The following is a 13345-nucleotide window of genomic DNA, read 5'->3' as shown; positions in this document are numbered from 1 at the left end:
TCCTCAAGCTGCCTGGGTACAGCGAGAGGTCACATGATTTGCCCAGGGCCATATAGATTAACATAGGTGCTAACTGTAACATAGGTGGAGCTTTGAACCCAGATCTTCAGGACTCAGAGGCAGGGATGAGCTCCCTGTTCTCGTACTGGCTCCCCAACCACCACCCAACTCCCATATTTCCCTTCAGCAGAGAAATTCCCACTTTCAGGGCCAGAAAACTTCGAAGGCAATCCACAGCTGTAGGGAAACCGGGGGTTATGCCATTAGAAGCTTGGACATTGTCTCAGCTTTGAAGTTGGCCAGCCCTTTTCCTCTGGCCTTCCTCCCCTAAGCTTGCCTCCTCTAGCGTAGCTCCAACGTGGGGCCCCACTGTACTCGTAAATCCATGGGAGCTGGGAGGTCACCATCTTTGGGTCACTCTGATGCACAGCTCCCTGGTGATTCATGTTGCATTGACCTGCTGACTGGATCTTTTCTTAAGATGACAGATGACTTCAATTAATTGTGAGATGGGCTCTTTTCGACTTTCTTAAATTCCACGCTCTAAGGAGCCTGAGAACTGGGCTTTAGATCTAGTTAATGCCAAATAGTAGTAATTTGGGAAAACATGTGTCATCCATTTTTGACAATTTGGCGATGTGCCACTTAGCCTTGTTAGGGCTTAGTTTTCTCATCTGTAAAATGGAAGATTAGACCAGATGACCTCTGAGGTCCTTTCCATTTCTAGATAGATGATTCACAGACAAAGAAATGGAGTAGTCTTTGCTCTCCAGAAACTATAACTAAGTTTGAATTCTGCATATTTTCATGGAGCTAGAACTAATGACTATATTTTACATAATTATAACTTCAAATGGTGTGAATTAGAATATGTTCTAGTGGGAGGACTTCTTTGTCCTCTTGAGAAAGACTTTTTAGATCCATAATGTCCTTTCATGGCAGATTTGAATATCAATTCCAACCCAACAAGCATTTATTAAGCCCCTAGTATTTGCAATAGGATGTGCAAATTAAAAGAAAAAAAAGAAACAACCCCTGCCTGGAGATTCCATTTCATCAGAGGAGACAATATTGTACTTAAAAGGGGGGGGGTGTTCAAATTATCAGGGCTAAATGCCTGGGGTGATTCTGATCCCATATTTACAAAGGGAGATACAAAATAGAAACAAGGTAATTTGGGGAGAACGCATTTGCAGATGGAGTGATCGAGGAAGGCTCTGTGTAGGAGTTGTTACTTCAATCAATTAATCAATAAACATTTATAAAGCACCTCCTATGTTCCAGACACTGTGCTGAGCACTGAGGATACAAAAAGAGGCAAAAGACAATCCTTGCCCTCAAAAGCCTCCAATCTAATGGGAGAGGCAAATTACTAACAAGAATATACAAAGCATGCTATATGCAAGATCAGTTCGAAATAATTGGTGTCCTTTGAAAGAAACAAAGGATTCTGGTAAGCAGAGGTGAGAATGAGATATCTGCAATCTGTGGGCAACCTGCGGAAAGACTCACAGGCGGGAGAGGAAACGTGTCTTTGTTCCCACCGCTTTGACCCAGTCTCCATGAATGTAAATGTCGTGTGAAGATAAGTCCGTCTGTATCCGAGTGGGCCTCCATTAAACTACTGCTTTGTTTCCCTTTCTCAGATCATGATGTTGAAAATGATCTTCAGCCAGACCTCCGTGGACCACTGCAAGACGCCGAAACCCGAAACGAAAAGGCCGAAGGAATGCGACTCCTTCCTGACCGCCGTGCGCCTGGCTTCCCTGAACCAGATCTTGGACCCCTGGGTCTATCTGCTGTTGAGAAAAATCCTCCTGCGGAAGTTCTGTCAGGTAGCAAACGCCGTCTCCAGCTGCTCTCCCGATGGACAGAAAGGGCAGCCCGGCTCGTTAGCCAACGAGATCGTGCAGACAGGAGCCTAAGAGAGAACATTTGAGCAGCTCGCATGCTAACTGCTTTGACATCGAGTAGTCTTAAAGTTTGCTGTGAATTCTGGCATCTGCGTCGTGCCTGTGTTTATGTATCCAAGTGGAATGAATTTTTTTACATCAGGCTAAATGGCCTCAAAAGACCCCAAAACCCCTATGAGTGCCAAAAAAAAAAATCTTGAAATATAAACAAGTGGAAATCTATCTGCAACCATCTAGCTTGCCTTGTGCCTCTGCAGTGTGTAGCCTACAATGTGATTTTGCATCTTGCTGGCTCTCGAGCTGAATGTGGGCTGCCCAGGGCTCCAATGGGGTAGTCTGCCTCTGATTCAGTTCAATTCCAGGCTTGGCTTAATGCTGTTTCCCTACGTGAGCAGCCGTTTTGAATGTCATTATTCTCCCATATTACTTTTTGACTTACCCTGTATGTATCTTATATGTGATTAGCTGTGTAAATGTTTTCCCATGGTAGAAGGATTCCCTGGGGCACAGGAATCCTTTCAATTTGGTCTTTATATCCCCAGAAGTTAACGTAGTCCCTGGCATACAGAAGGTGCTTAATAAATGAGTAAATTAATGAATAAAAGAAGCAAGTATTTATTAAGTGCCTGCTATATGATAAGCACATAGTAGGTACTTAATAAATGCTTGTTGGGTAATTGATGAATGAATGAAACAATCACTTATGTAGTAGGTACTTAATGAATGAATGAAATAAGCATTTATGAAGTGCCTGCTGTATGACTGCACAATGCTGGGTGCTGGAAATCCAGAGACGAAGATGAAAACAGTCCTTGCTCTGCAAGAGCTGGGCAGGGATGGAGGAGAGTGGTATTCTTTTTAAATATTTTTTAAAAGAAATGTTTGAGGATATTGGCCTTCCTCTCTCCCTTTCTCTGTCCCTGTATCTGTCAGTGAGTGTCCGTCTGCCTGTTTCTCTCTTTAACCTTGCAGAGACTGAGAGCATAAGGGACTTGATTGTTTTTCCCCTTTCGCTCTTAAATAGTTGGGCTTCAAGACAAAACAAAGATAGCATCATACATTCACAAAGTGCATTAAGATTGACATTCTTTGCCATCGTGTTCAGTATCTCAGCATTAAATCTTTATCTCACACTATTTAGTGGTTGTCTTGGTAACTGCATCTACCCAGCATCCTAATAAGAGTCATTTAACTGACTTTTGGAAATGGCGGGTTGGTAATGGGCATGCCTGCTCAAGATGGCTGAGTCTGGGGCAGTAAGTTAGCATAGGGATTTTTTTTTTTTTTGCATTGAATCTGCTGAGTAAAGTCATCTTTTCCAGTTAAAGACTCCCATCCCTTTGGGTCTTACCTGTGCCTTTTGCTGGTCTGGACCTACTAGTCAGAAATTGGGTAGAGGCGAGTGAAAAATCTGCTGAAGACATTAACTGGCTTAATTCCTCTGAGCCTCAGCCTCCCCCTCTGTAAAATGGGGGTGACGGTAATAGCACCTATCTCAGAGGGCTGTTGTGAGGCTCTGATGACACGCAGGTAAAGGATTTTGTAAACCATAAGATTCTCCACGGTCTATCTCCTCTAATTATATCTTTAAATAATACTTTGACGTCGAGACCACCAGCATTGCCAGAGATCTGGGATTAGGGCTGTCTATTTTGTGGATCCAGGTTTAAGCTACACACTTTAAAATGGCAGGGTGCATGTTTGTTTGTTTCCTTTAGCGACTGATAATTAAAATGTTGTTTCTAGAGCCAGTTTCTAGCCACAACAGCCAATCCTCGAGCCATCTGCATGGTGACTGCTCTGAATTCATACCTGCGATGTATCAGACACTTGCTAGGCACTGGGGACACAAAACCAAAAATAAAACCGTCCCTGCCTTCAGGGAGGTTATAGTCCACTGGGGGAGGGTTTCTTGTCTTTTTAAAAGGCCTCGTTAGAAAGCCCCTTTGAGGCAGTTGGGAAAGTCCCACCCTACGCACCAAACGTTCATTAAGGGACTTGTGCCAGAGGGTGAGGTTAGAAAGAAGACGATGATGACAACAATAAAAACGACTACAACAGCAACAAAGCAACCCCCGCCTGCAGGAAGGTTACACGTAGAAATAAACTTTGAACTCTTTTTTTCTGTATTAAATATGCAAGCCCATTCTGAATTTCCTTTTTGGTGTGCCTCTCTCTGTGTCTCATTCTCCTTCTCTCTGTCCATCTCTCTCTCTCTCTCTCTCTCTCTCTCTCTCTCTCTCTCTCTCTCTCTCCCTCTCTTTCTGTTTCTCTCTCTTTCTTTCTCTGGCTTTCTCTCTCACTGTCTCTTTTTCTCTCTTGTGTCATTCTCTCTTCCTGTCTATCTCTTCTTCTCTCTGTGTCTCTTTCTCTCTTTCTCCTCCCCCCCTCTCTCTCTGCTTCATTCTCTCTGTCTGTCTGTCTGTCTGTCTGTCTGTCTGTCTGTCTGTCTCTCTCTCTCTCTCTCTTTCTCTCTCTGTTTCTTTCTCTCTCTTTCTTTCTCTGGCTTTCTCTCTCACTGTCTCTTTCTCTCTCTTGTGTCATTCTCTCTTCCTGTCTATCTCTTCCTCTCTCTGTGTCTCTTTCTTTCTCTCTTTCTCCTCCCCTCTCTTTCTCTCTCTCTCTGCTTCATTTTCTCTGTCTGTCTCTTTCTCTCTCCGTCTCTCTGATTCTGATCGCTCTTGCTCTATCTGGATTAAAAAATGTTTTATTTTTTTCTTTATAGTTATTATATCTTCTATCTGATTTTGAGTGGGGAATTAATTTAAGGAACTTTAACTGTGCATTAGGTCAGCATAATTGTTATCCAAGCATTGGATCAGGAATAATCCAGTTAAGCAAATTAGTGAATCTGAAGGAAAGCGTAGATCTGCTTAGCGCTGTAATAGAATTTAGGATGTTCCCTAGGCTGGAGTTTGCTACTGGAAAAGATCTAAATAAGCTATTTGCACCACAGGAAGCCCCCTAGACCAAGCTTCCTGGTGGCCCAGAATGGGGCGTGGCCTAGAGATTGAGGTTACCTTATTGCCTCCCCAGTGCCATGAAGAATAAGCTCCTTGCACATTATCCCAATTGAAAAAAAGCTCGTCTGGGGCACAAGGACTAGCCTTGGTGGTCAGCGGTTTCTCTGCCCTTCTCGCAGATCTGGTGCCTTCTTTCCAGGGCCTGCAGATGAGCAGGAATCTCGCTTTGAGACCCTTATTCATGAGAGAGGGGCATTGCCTACGAGGTGGGCATGGGGAGGAGCAGCACGGGGGTTCTCAAAGAGACTTGTGGCATGGTGCAGTGGTAGTTTTATTCTTTTAAAATATTTTTATATCACCTTCATTTCCAAATATCTCTCATTCCTTTCCTAGCAAGTAATCTCATGAGATGGTTCCACCACAGGGATGTTGGATCAGTCTCACAGTGAGGTTCTGGTGTGTGTATTTTTGTGTGCAAATGTGTGGGTATTTAGGCAGATGTATACAAGTGTGCATATATTCATGTGATGGGTTGCGTGGTGGGCCTGGGTGTTGAGAAGACTTTGGTCACAGTCCTGCCTTTGACATGAAGTGGCTGTGTGACCTTGGGCTAGTCCTTCAGACTCTCACTGTCCGACCCGGGGAACTTTTTTCTTCTTTTTTTTCTTTTCTTTTCTTTTTCTTTTTTGTTTTTTGCTAGGCAGTGGGGTTAAGTGACTTGCCCAGGGTCACACAGTAAGTGTCAAGTGTCTGAGGCTGGATTTGAACTCAAGTCCTCCTGACTCCAGGCATTAGAAGTAAAAGGTGTCTCAGAGATCAAGTCTACCTTTTCCCTGTAATAGGGAAATTTCTGTACCAAGAGTTTCCCACATTAATGAAATCACAGATGTGGACTCAAAAATATGTGTGTATGTGATGTATGTATGGTGTGTATGTGCTGTATGTAATTCAGTACGTATCTAGAGGCAGTGTGCTGTAGTGGATAATGCGACAGAATTAGAGGCAGAAAAACATAAGCCTAAATCTGGCCTCTAACCCTTGCTGCCTGTTGGGTACTAGACCGGTCACTTAACATTCCATGCTGATGAGATCACAGATCCTTTGGTCCTTCCCACGTCCAAATACGTGTTCATGTGAAAAGCTTGTGAGTCCTTCTAAAATAAAAGACTGCCCCCGAGGAGCAGGCATCCGTGATGCGTTCGACGCGCCATAGGTAAATCGCTCTCCATGATGATTCGCGAGGCTGATGAAGTGAATAACCACTGTTTGTTTCATTCTTTGAACAAGTAATTTAACCTTTAAAGATGCAAAGCTTTCCTGGGGAGCACTAATGTTCTTCACTGTATTTTTTACAAACGCTGTCGGTGACCAATGGGTGATTCTTCTGTAGGGTGAAACTGAGGAACTTTCAACTAAAACTTGTCCTGAATTCCCAAACACATGTTCGTCTGGGTACACACTTGTTGGGAGCTGGCCACAGGGTAGACCATGAGTCATACTGGATCACTCTTCGGAACAGCCTCTCCAGTATTTCTGTTTGTTGCACAGTTTCAAGGCTTTAAAATATTTGTATATCACCTTCATTTCCAAATATCTCTCATTCCTTTCCTAGCAAGTAATCTCTTGTAACGAAGAATAGAAAATTAGGCAAAGAAGTAAAGCAGGTCCAACTTTGTACGTAACGTTCTGCACCCGTAGCCCCCTACCTTTGCAAAGAAGGGGAGGAGTAAGGAGCGTTTTCTCATGTCTTCTTTGGGGTCATCCTGGGTCATTACAATCACACAGTTAAATCGCAGGTTTTGTTGTTGCTGTTGTGGTTGATGTTGTCGTAACTGCCATTGACGCTTCTGTTCATTGGGCGACTGTTTTCCCATTTAGCTTAATTACCGCACTATGTATGAGTTCATACGAGTCGCGATGACAATGGTAAACGAAGGCTTCAGACAGAGGCTTAAAGGCAAAGCGTTGTATAAAGGGGATGGGGTTTGCATCCGGGTCCTTGCAGTGACAGCAGGTCAAGAACATTGAAAGCAGGAGGCTTGGAGCTGTTCCCTAGGGTAGAAAAGAAAACAGAAGGGCTAGTGCAAACACCCAGTCAGCCAAGTTAATTCCATAGCCTCTGCCCAACCCCATCCCTCCACGCCCAGTGCAAATCTGAAGTTCGCCGTATGTAACGTTTTGTTCATTTAATGCAGGAGCCAATTTCACAAACACTTATCATATACCTGCTATGGGTGAATTTAGGGGCACTGTGGACACAGGGACAAACCTGGAACTCTCTTTGCCCTCCAGGACCTTACGTTCCGTTAGAGCACCTGCCATTCGTGGCCCTGGGGGGTGGGGTGGGAAACACGACTGCATCAAATCCAGTGATTTTGAATACGCGATGAGGCGTTAGATCTATGTCTTGGGATTTAATACGGAAAGAATAGAGATGATCGTGATGGAGTCAGGTACAAGCTACATAAAAATCGGTGCTGTGACTTCCGAGTGCCTGGCACATGCTGGTGCTCGATCAATGCTCATTCAGCTGAGTTCACCCGTGACATGTTCCCAGGCTCTTGGGTAAGTCCCACGTGGTGGCCGAATTGTCGCTCCTAAAGCACAGGTCAGACCATGTATGTCCGTCCTCTTTTAAAAAAAATCTCCAACGCCTCCCTATTGCTTCGTGTATCAACCTCATATAAATCCCTTCCTCTAAGCGACTTTCCCACGTCCCCCACATTCCAGCCAACTGGCCCATTTACTGTTCCTCGACTGTGACAGTTCATGTCCAGGCTCCCTCCTTTTCTATGCTTGGAGTGTACATCATCTCCAGAATCCCCAGCTCCCGGGAAGGCTCAGCTGAAGCATCCCTGTCTCTCACAGGCCTACCCTGGGCTCCAGATTACTATTATTCGGCATCTATTTTGACTTCTCTGTGTATGCATTGGTTCCCCCCAATAGAATGGAAGGTCCTCGAGGGCAGGAATTGTCTTACTTCTCGTCTGTATCACTAGCACCTAGCATAGAGTCAGGCACCTGGTAGGAACTTAGTAAGTGCTCGTCAAGTGAATGAAGCCCTAGCTGTGTAGGTAATGTAACTATCCTCACATCCTCTCTACTGCCAACAAGCAGGCCTCTTCCACACAGTAAGTATACTGTAGTATGGAGCTCCATGTGGATGCCAAACTCCAACCACTGGAGTAGTCATGAAGGCATGACCCTAAACTCCCATAAAAATATTAGCTGGGGGGGGCAGCTAGGTGGCACAGTGGATAGAGCCCTGGCCTTGAAGTCAGGAGGACCTGAGTTCAAATCCGGCCCCAGACACACAACATATACTAGCTGTGTGACCCTGGGCAAGTCACTTAACCCCAATTGCCTAGCAAAAAGCAAAAAAAAAAAAAGTATTAGCTGGAGTCAAATGGAGCAGGGATATAAAAACCCAGGTGTTTAAATTTCCCCTATCAATGTTGCTTTAACTGACACAATGGAGGCTACGTAGTAGATAGAGTATGGATCTTGGAGGTGGGAAGAACTGGGTTCAAATCTCACCTCCACCACTTCCTAGCTGCATGACCCAAGACAAGTCACTGGACCTCTGTGCCCCAAACAGCTCCCTACAAACTCTTTTCCTAAGTCGGAGGTGGGCTTGTTGGACTCCCATCTTCTGGGGAGGGGGGAAGACGTTCCCTTCCTGGGAGTTCCTTCTCACGATGAAATCACATGTGTTCCCTGAAATTTCTCCATCATTCCCATAATGGCCCAAGACTGAAACACAGGAAGATGATGACAGTGTAAACTTTTTAGCTGCTCCAGATGAAAGTTCTCATTTGGAGTGAAAAGTATTGCTGTTCTCATATGCTGGTGACAAAGCAGAGAAAACAGTATGGAAAGAGAATGAGGTCACTGTGGCCGAGTTGGTCGGTCTTGGGCAGCCACTTAGTGGGAGAGTCTTCAGACAAATCCGATCAATCTACCAGCATCCATCAAATGCCTTCTATGTGCTAGGCATTATGCATATCCAGACAAGGGCTGCCCTCCAGGAGCTTAGATCTGAATGGAAAAGCCAGTCAATTAATCAACTAGCTCTTTTTAAGCACCTACTATGTGCAGACATTGTGCTAAGGGATACTGTCAAGGGACTCATGGCCCATCCGATGACTTTCCCATGGATAGAGACAAAAATACACATGCCCCACGATGGAGGAGGGGGCCGCTGACCACAGGACTGAGTTCAGATCCTGCCTCTGATCTTTACTAGCTGTGTGATCTTGGGCAAGTTCCCTCACCTTCCTGGGCCTCAGTCGCTTCTTCTGTCAAAGGAGGGGTTAGATTCATCATCTCCCAAGTCCCGTCTGCCTCTAGATGTACGGTCCTATGATAGACTTTACCCAGCTTAGCCCTGCTTCCTTGTAACTCCTTCTCATTTAAAATATTTATCTCTCTTTTTATATTCCTCCCAAACCTGCCAAAAACAGTGGCCCAAAACAACACCCTGGAGTCCAGAGGGCTGGGATCAAGTGCTGTCTCTGACCCAAGCTGTGTGTCCTTGAGCAAGGCGATTAAGTCTCTGAGCCTGGAGCGGCAAGAAGGAAGGAAGGAATGCCCCACTCTGGCCAGTTAGAGATCCTGGTCTCCATGTATCCAGGTGTTGAGTAGGATAGAAATTAGAGAAGCCACGTTCCCCTGGGTGATACAGTGGATGTAGCCCTGGACCTGGAGGGAGGAAAACCTGAGTTCAACTCCAGCCTCAGATCCTTACTAGTTGTATGACCCTGGATAAGTCACTTAACTTTGCCTCAATTTCCTCATCTGTAAAATGGGGATAATAATAATACCTACTAGTTCCCAGGGTTATCATGAGGATAAAATGAGATACTTGTGAAGACCTTAACAAACCTTAATACACTTTACACTGGCTAGCTTTTATCTATTATTAATCTTAAAATTTGTCTCACTGCCTTTGCACAAATTACCCCGCATATTCCCTCCCTCAGTATTCCCAACTTCCTCCAAAGCTCAGCTCAGTCATAGTTCTATTACATTTTAAAATGTACCAAGACCTTGCGGACTCCCTGTATGGTGTATTTAATTTTCTCTGCATGTAGTTTTGAGGATAGGCACCTTGAGCACAGGGATTATCTTACTGTTGTATTCCTAGCACTTAGCCCAGTGCCCAGCGCCTAGTAGGGGCTTAATAAATGCTTGTGGACTTGCATGAGCATTGCCAGTTTGATTTTCCATCCTCAATGGTTGTCTAATGGGAAGCCAACCCAGATTGGGGCCCCACCTCCTGGTTCTTGTGCGTTCCCACCAATCTCGAGTTTGGCTAACAGGAAATCATGCCTAATTATGGAGTGGGCCTTCATTTCATTGGAATGGAAACTCATGGATGTGATACTGATGAGTCCCCAGAGGCCAATATAATTCTTTCATTTAATGTCATTTTCATTTAAAAATCTATCAATTACATAGATAATTTCTCTTAATGTGTCACTGCCATCAATAGAATCACAAAGTGACACATTTTCCCTAATGATAGTTTCAATGTCATACATAAATGTAAGCAATGAACATATGTATGAGAGAACATACATTATGAGAATCTATAACTTAATTGGTTCTTTCATCCATTTGCAATGCAAAGTAAGCAGGCTTTAGCTACTCAATTAATTGATCACAAAGGTCCTCAGACTCATGGGTAATTCTCCTTCCCACTGAATCATCTGCAAGTGGAACCATTTGAATTTGCTTTGCAAATGACCTGGAAGCTATGGTCCCAGCAGCCTGAGGAATGGCAGGTAGCACAGATGTAAACAACTCTATATAGGTCAAGCAATATTGTTTAATGTTAAATGTGGTTTTTGAAAGGTTTGTTTTTGCTTGTAAAAAACATCTAATTTTCTTTTTTAAAAAGCCACAATTCAAAGATTACTGCTGATCCCAAGGAAGCTGGAACATACCTAGCAACAGTAAAGCATTTCACTGAAAATCAGGCCAGTGGTCCATTTGGCAGAAGATAAACTGAGTAGACTTCAAATCTGAATTATATGAGTCAGTGTCAATCAAATCTCCAGGACTTTTGTTAAGTCTTTTTCATTTGTATCCAACTCTTTGTGACACCATTTGTGGTTTTCTTGGCAAAGACAGTAGAGCGTTTTTTGCCATTTCCTTCTCCAGCTCATTTTACAGATAAGGAAACTGAGGAAAACAGGGTCAAGTGACTTGCCCAGGGTGGCCCAGCTAGTGAGTGTCTGAGGCTAGATTTGAACTCAGGAAGATGAGTCTTCCTGACTCCAAGGCAGGCACTCTATCCGCTAAGCCACCTAGCTCCCCACCCCCCCACCTTCAGGATACCTGGATCAATATCTCTCCTTGCATTTGGCCCCATTCTACAAACGGCTCGAAATGAGAGGCATCAGATCGAGGGCCGGCTGCCTTGAAGTGAGGAAAGCCTGGGCACTGAGCCCAAGCCACTGAGGGGGCCCTGACCTGCATCAGCCCAGAAAGTTCCATGCCGGGAGCTCCAGTGCTGAAAAGATCCCAACTATACAGAAAGGAAAGGAAGGAAGAAAAGAGAAGAGAGGGAGGACAGAGGGGCCCCTTACCGAGAGGTCAGGCTTTGCTGTTGTGTTGACATCCTGCACAGAATCCATAATGATGCTAGTCTGGATACTCTGCAGGCCTGGATTGTATGAGCTCCTTATTGACATTCTCCTTTAACAGTATCCTGATTATTATGCATTTTACCAGAAAAGGACTGGTGACTTGCTCAAGAGCACTCAAGCAGTAAGCCTCAGAGACAGCATTTGAACTCAGGTCCTCTGACTTCAGGGTCTGGCGATTCTAGCAAATCGGTTGCACTAGTACTTTGAGAGATCCTTGGATAATCAGTGCTGGAATGATATTCAGACAAATTCATTTCAATTTAGCAAACACATTAAACAACAGATGAATGCAAGATACTCTGCTTAACTCTAGGGGTGGAGGTGGGGATAAAGATAAAAAGAAAAAAAAACCAAACCCTGCCCTCAAGGAGCTTACCTAGGACTTGAATGCAAACTGACAAATCCTGGAAGGTCCAGAGACTGGCAGAAATGAAATGTACACCACACAATCCTATTTAGTTGACTTCTTTAAGATTTCAGGGCACATAAACAGAAGCCACAAAAGGACAGGAACAGACTTATCCATAAAGATTGGAGTTAAAATTCTAATTTTAGGACAGAAGGTGAAATGGTCTGCCTTAGGTCGCACTGCTGCTGCAATGACCTTCTCAGTTTGAGGCATTTGAACGACGCAGCCCACGTTGTGTGGCCAATTAGTAAAAAAGAAAAAAAAATCATTCTAACTTTGGAAGGAAAAAAAGGGGGACAACCATTTTAATCTCCTTTTGGACTAGAGACCTTTTGTGCAGTAAAGTAGAAACAGTTCTTAAAATAAGCAAAGGTCCTGTTTGTCCTGATTTGCTTACAAGTAAATGTAAGCATCATTTACAGGGTCTTTCCTCTAAGATGTGACTGAAAATGCCAGCACTTTAATAATCAATGGAATTCAAAGATCTTTGTAGAAAACACAGGCTTCTATTCATTCCGAAAGTTCAGTGCAAATGTATGCTGCCGTACCCTCCAGCAGCATCTTCCTTTACTCAGAATATTTAGCTTTATTTCCAATTGCGTTTCCAAGCTTGATTTCAGTTGAGTAAACTTGGCTTTCTATATTGTGGAAACCAAGTACAAGATGAAAGTGCTTTATTGTTTGGATGATGTTGGAGACTGTAGCCAGTCTGTGTATTTATAAATATGTGTGTTGTATTTGTCAACAAAAATAAAGCTCGCTGTTCAAAAGTGCCCCTGGTCTTTATTTCCCCCATGCTGGCTTCTCTCAGCACCAAGCCGTGGTTTTAAGGGTTTTGCTCTAGTGAGACCCTAAATAGAGCATCACATCATGGGAGAGCTGGGTGGGTGGGTGAGGGAGCCTTGGAGCTCGTGTAGTCCAGTCTTAACTTTTCCTTGTGTCTTGGGCCCTTTTGGCAGTCTGTTCAATCAGCCTGTTGACCCCTGCTTAGAATGTTTTTAAATGCATAAAATAAAATAAATAGGATTAACAAGGAAATAAATTATATTGGAATGCGGTTATCAAAATACTAAACAAAAAATGGACTCCAAGTTAAGACTCCTTATTTCTAGTCTGATGCACTCATTTTACAGATGGAGAAACTGAGGTTCAGAGAGATCATTTGGCTTGTCTAAAGTCTAAGGACATCCATTATTCCCCTTCACTCACTTGGCAGTCTAGCCAGCTTGGCCAGCTCATCATTCCTTCCACAGGACATTCCATGTCTTATCTCCAGGGCTTTCCCATCCCTGCAGTGCTCATCTCTACCCTCCTCATCTCTGCCCCTTAGAATCCCTGCTTTCCTCCAAAGCTTATTTCAAATGCTGCCTCCTGCAGAAGGTTTTCTTGATTTCCCCAGATGCTAGT

At 44.0% G+C, this 13345-nt stretch overlaps 1 protein-coding gene across 4 annotated transcripts in view; it reads left to right on the top strand.

Moving 5' to 3' along the window:
- The window catches only part of PTGER3 (prostaglandin E receptor 3), a 93313-nt gene that overhangs the window by 37349 nt on the left and 42619 nt on the right, over window positions 1-13345 (top strand). For 2 of the 4 annotated variants that reach the window (XM_078156717.1, XM_020992988.2), the window contains exon 2: window positions 1647-1835. The exons of 1 other annotated variant lie outside the window; for it this stretch is intronic. In XM_078156717.1, the coding sequence (XP_078012843.1) occupies window positions 1647-1835 (189 nt within the window). Of the gene's footprint in view, window positions 1-1646; window positions 12712-13345 lie in introns of those variants that run through there. One more of the 4 variants, XM_020992989.2, reaches the window with a different exon arrangement.

The sequence above is a fragment of the Phascolarctos cinereus genome, unplaced genomic scaffold (assembly GCF_003287225.1).
Source record: "Phascolarctos cinereus isolate Bilbo 61053 unplaced genomic scaffold, phaCin_HiC Scaffold_5;HRSCAF=322, whole genome shotgun sequence".
NCBI lineage: Eukaryota > Metazoa > Chordata > Mammalia > Diprotodontia > Phascolarctidae > Phascolarctos > Phascolarctos cinereus.
Note: the sequence above shows the minus strand (reverse complement) of the source record. Positions and strands in the feature narration are given on the sequence as shown.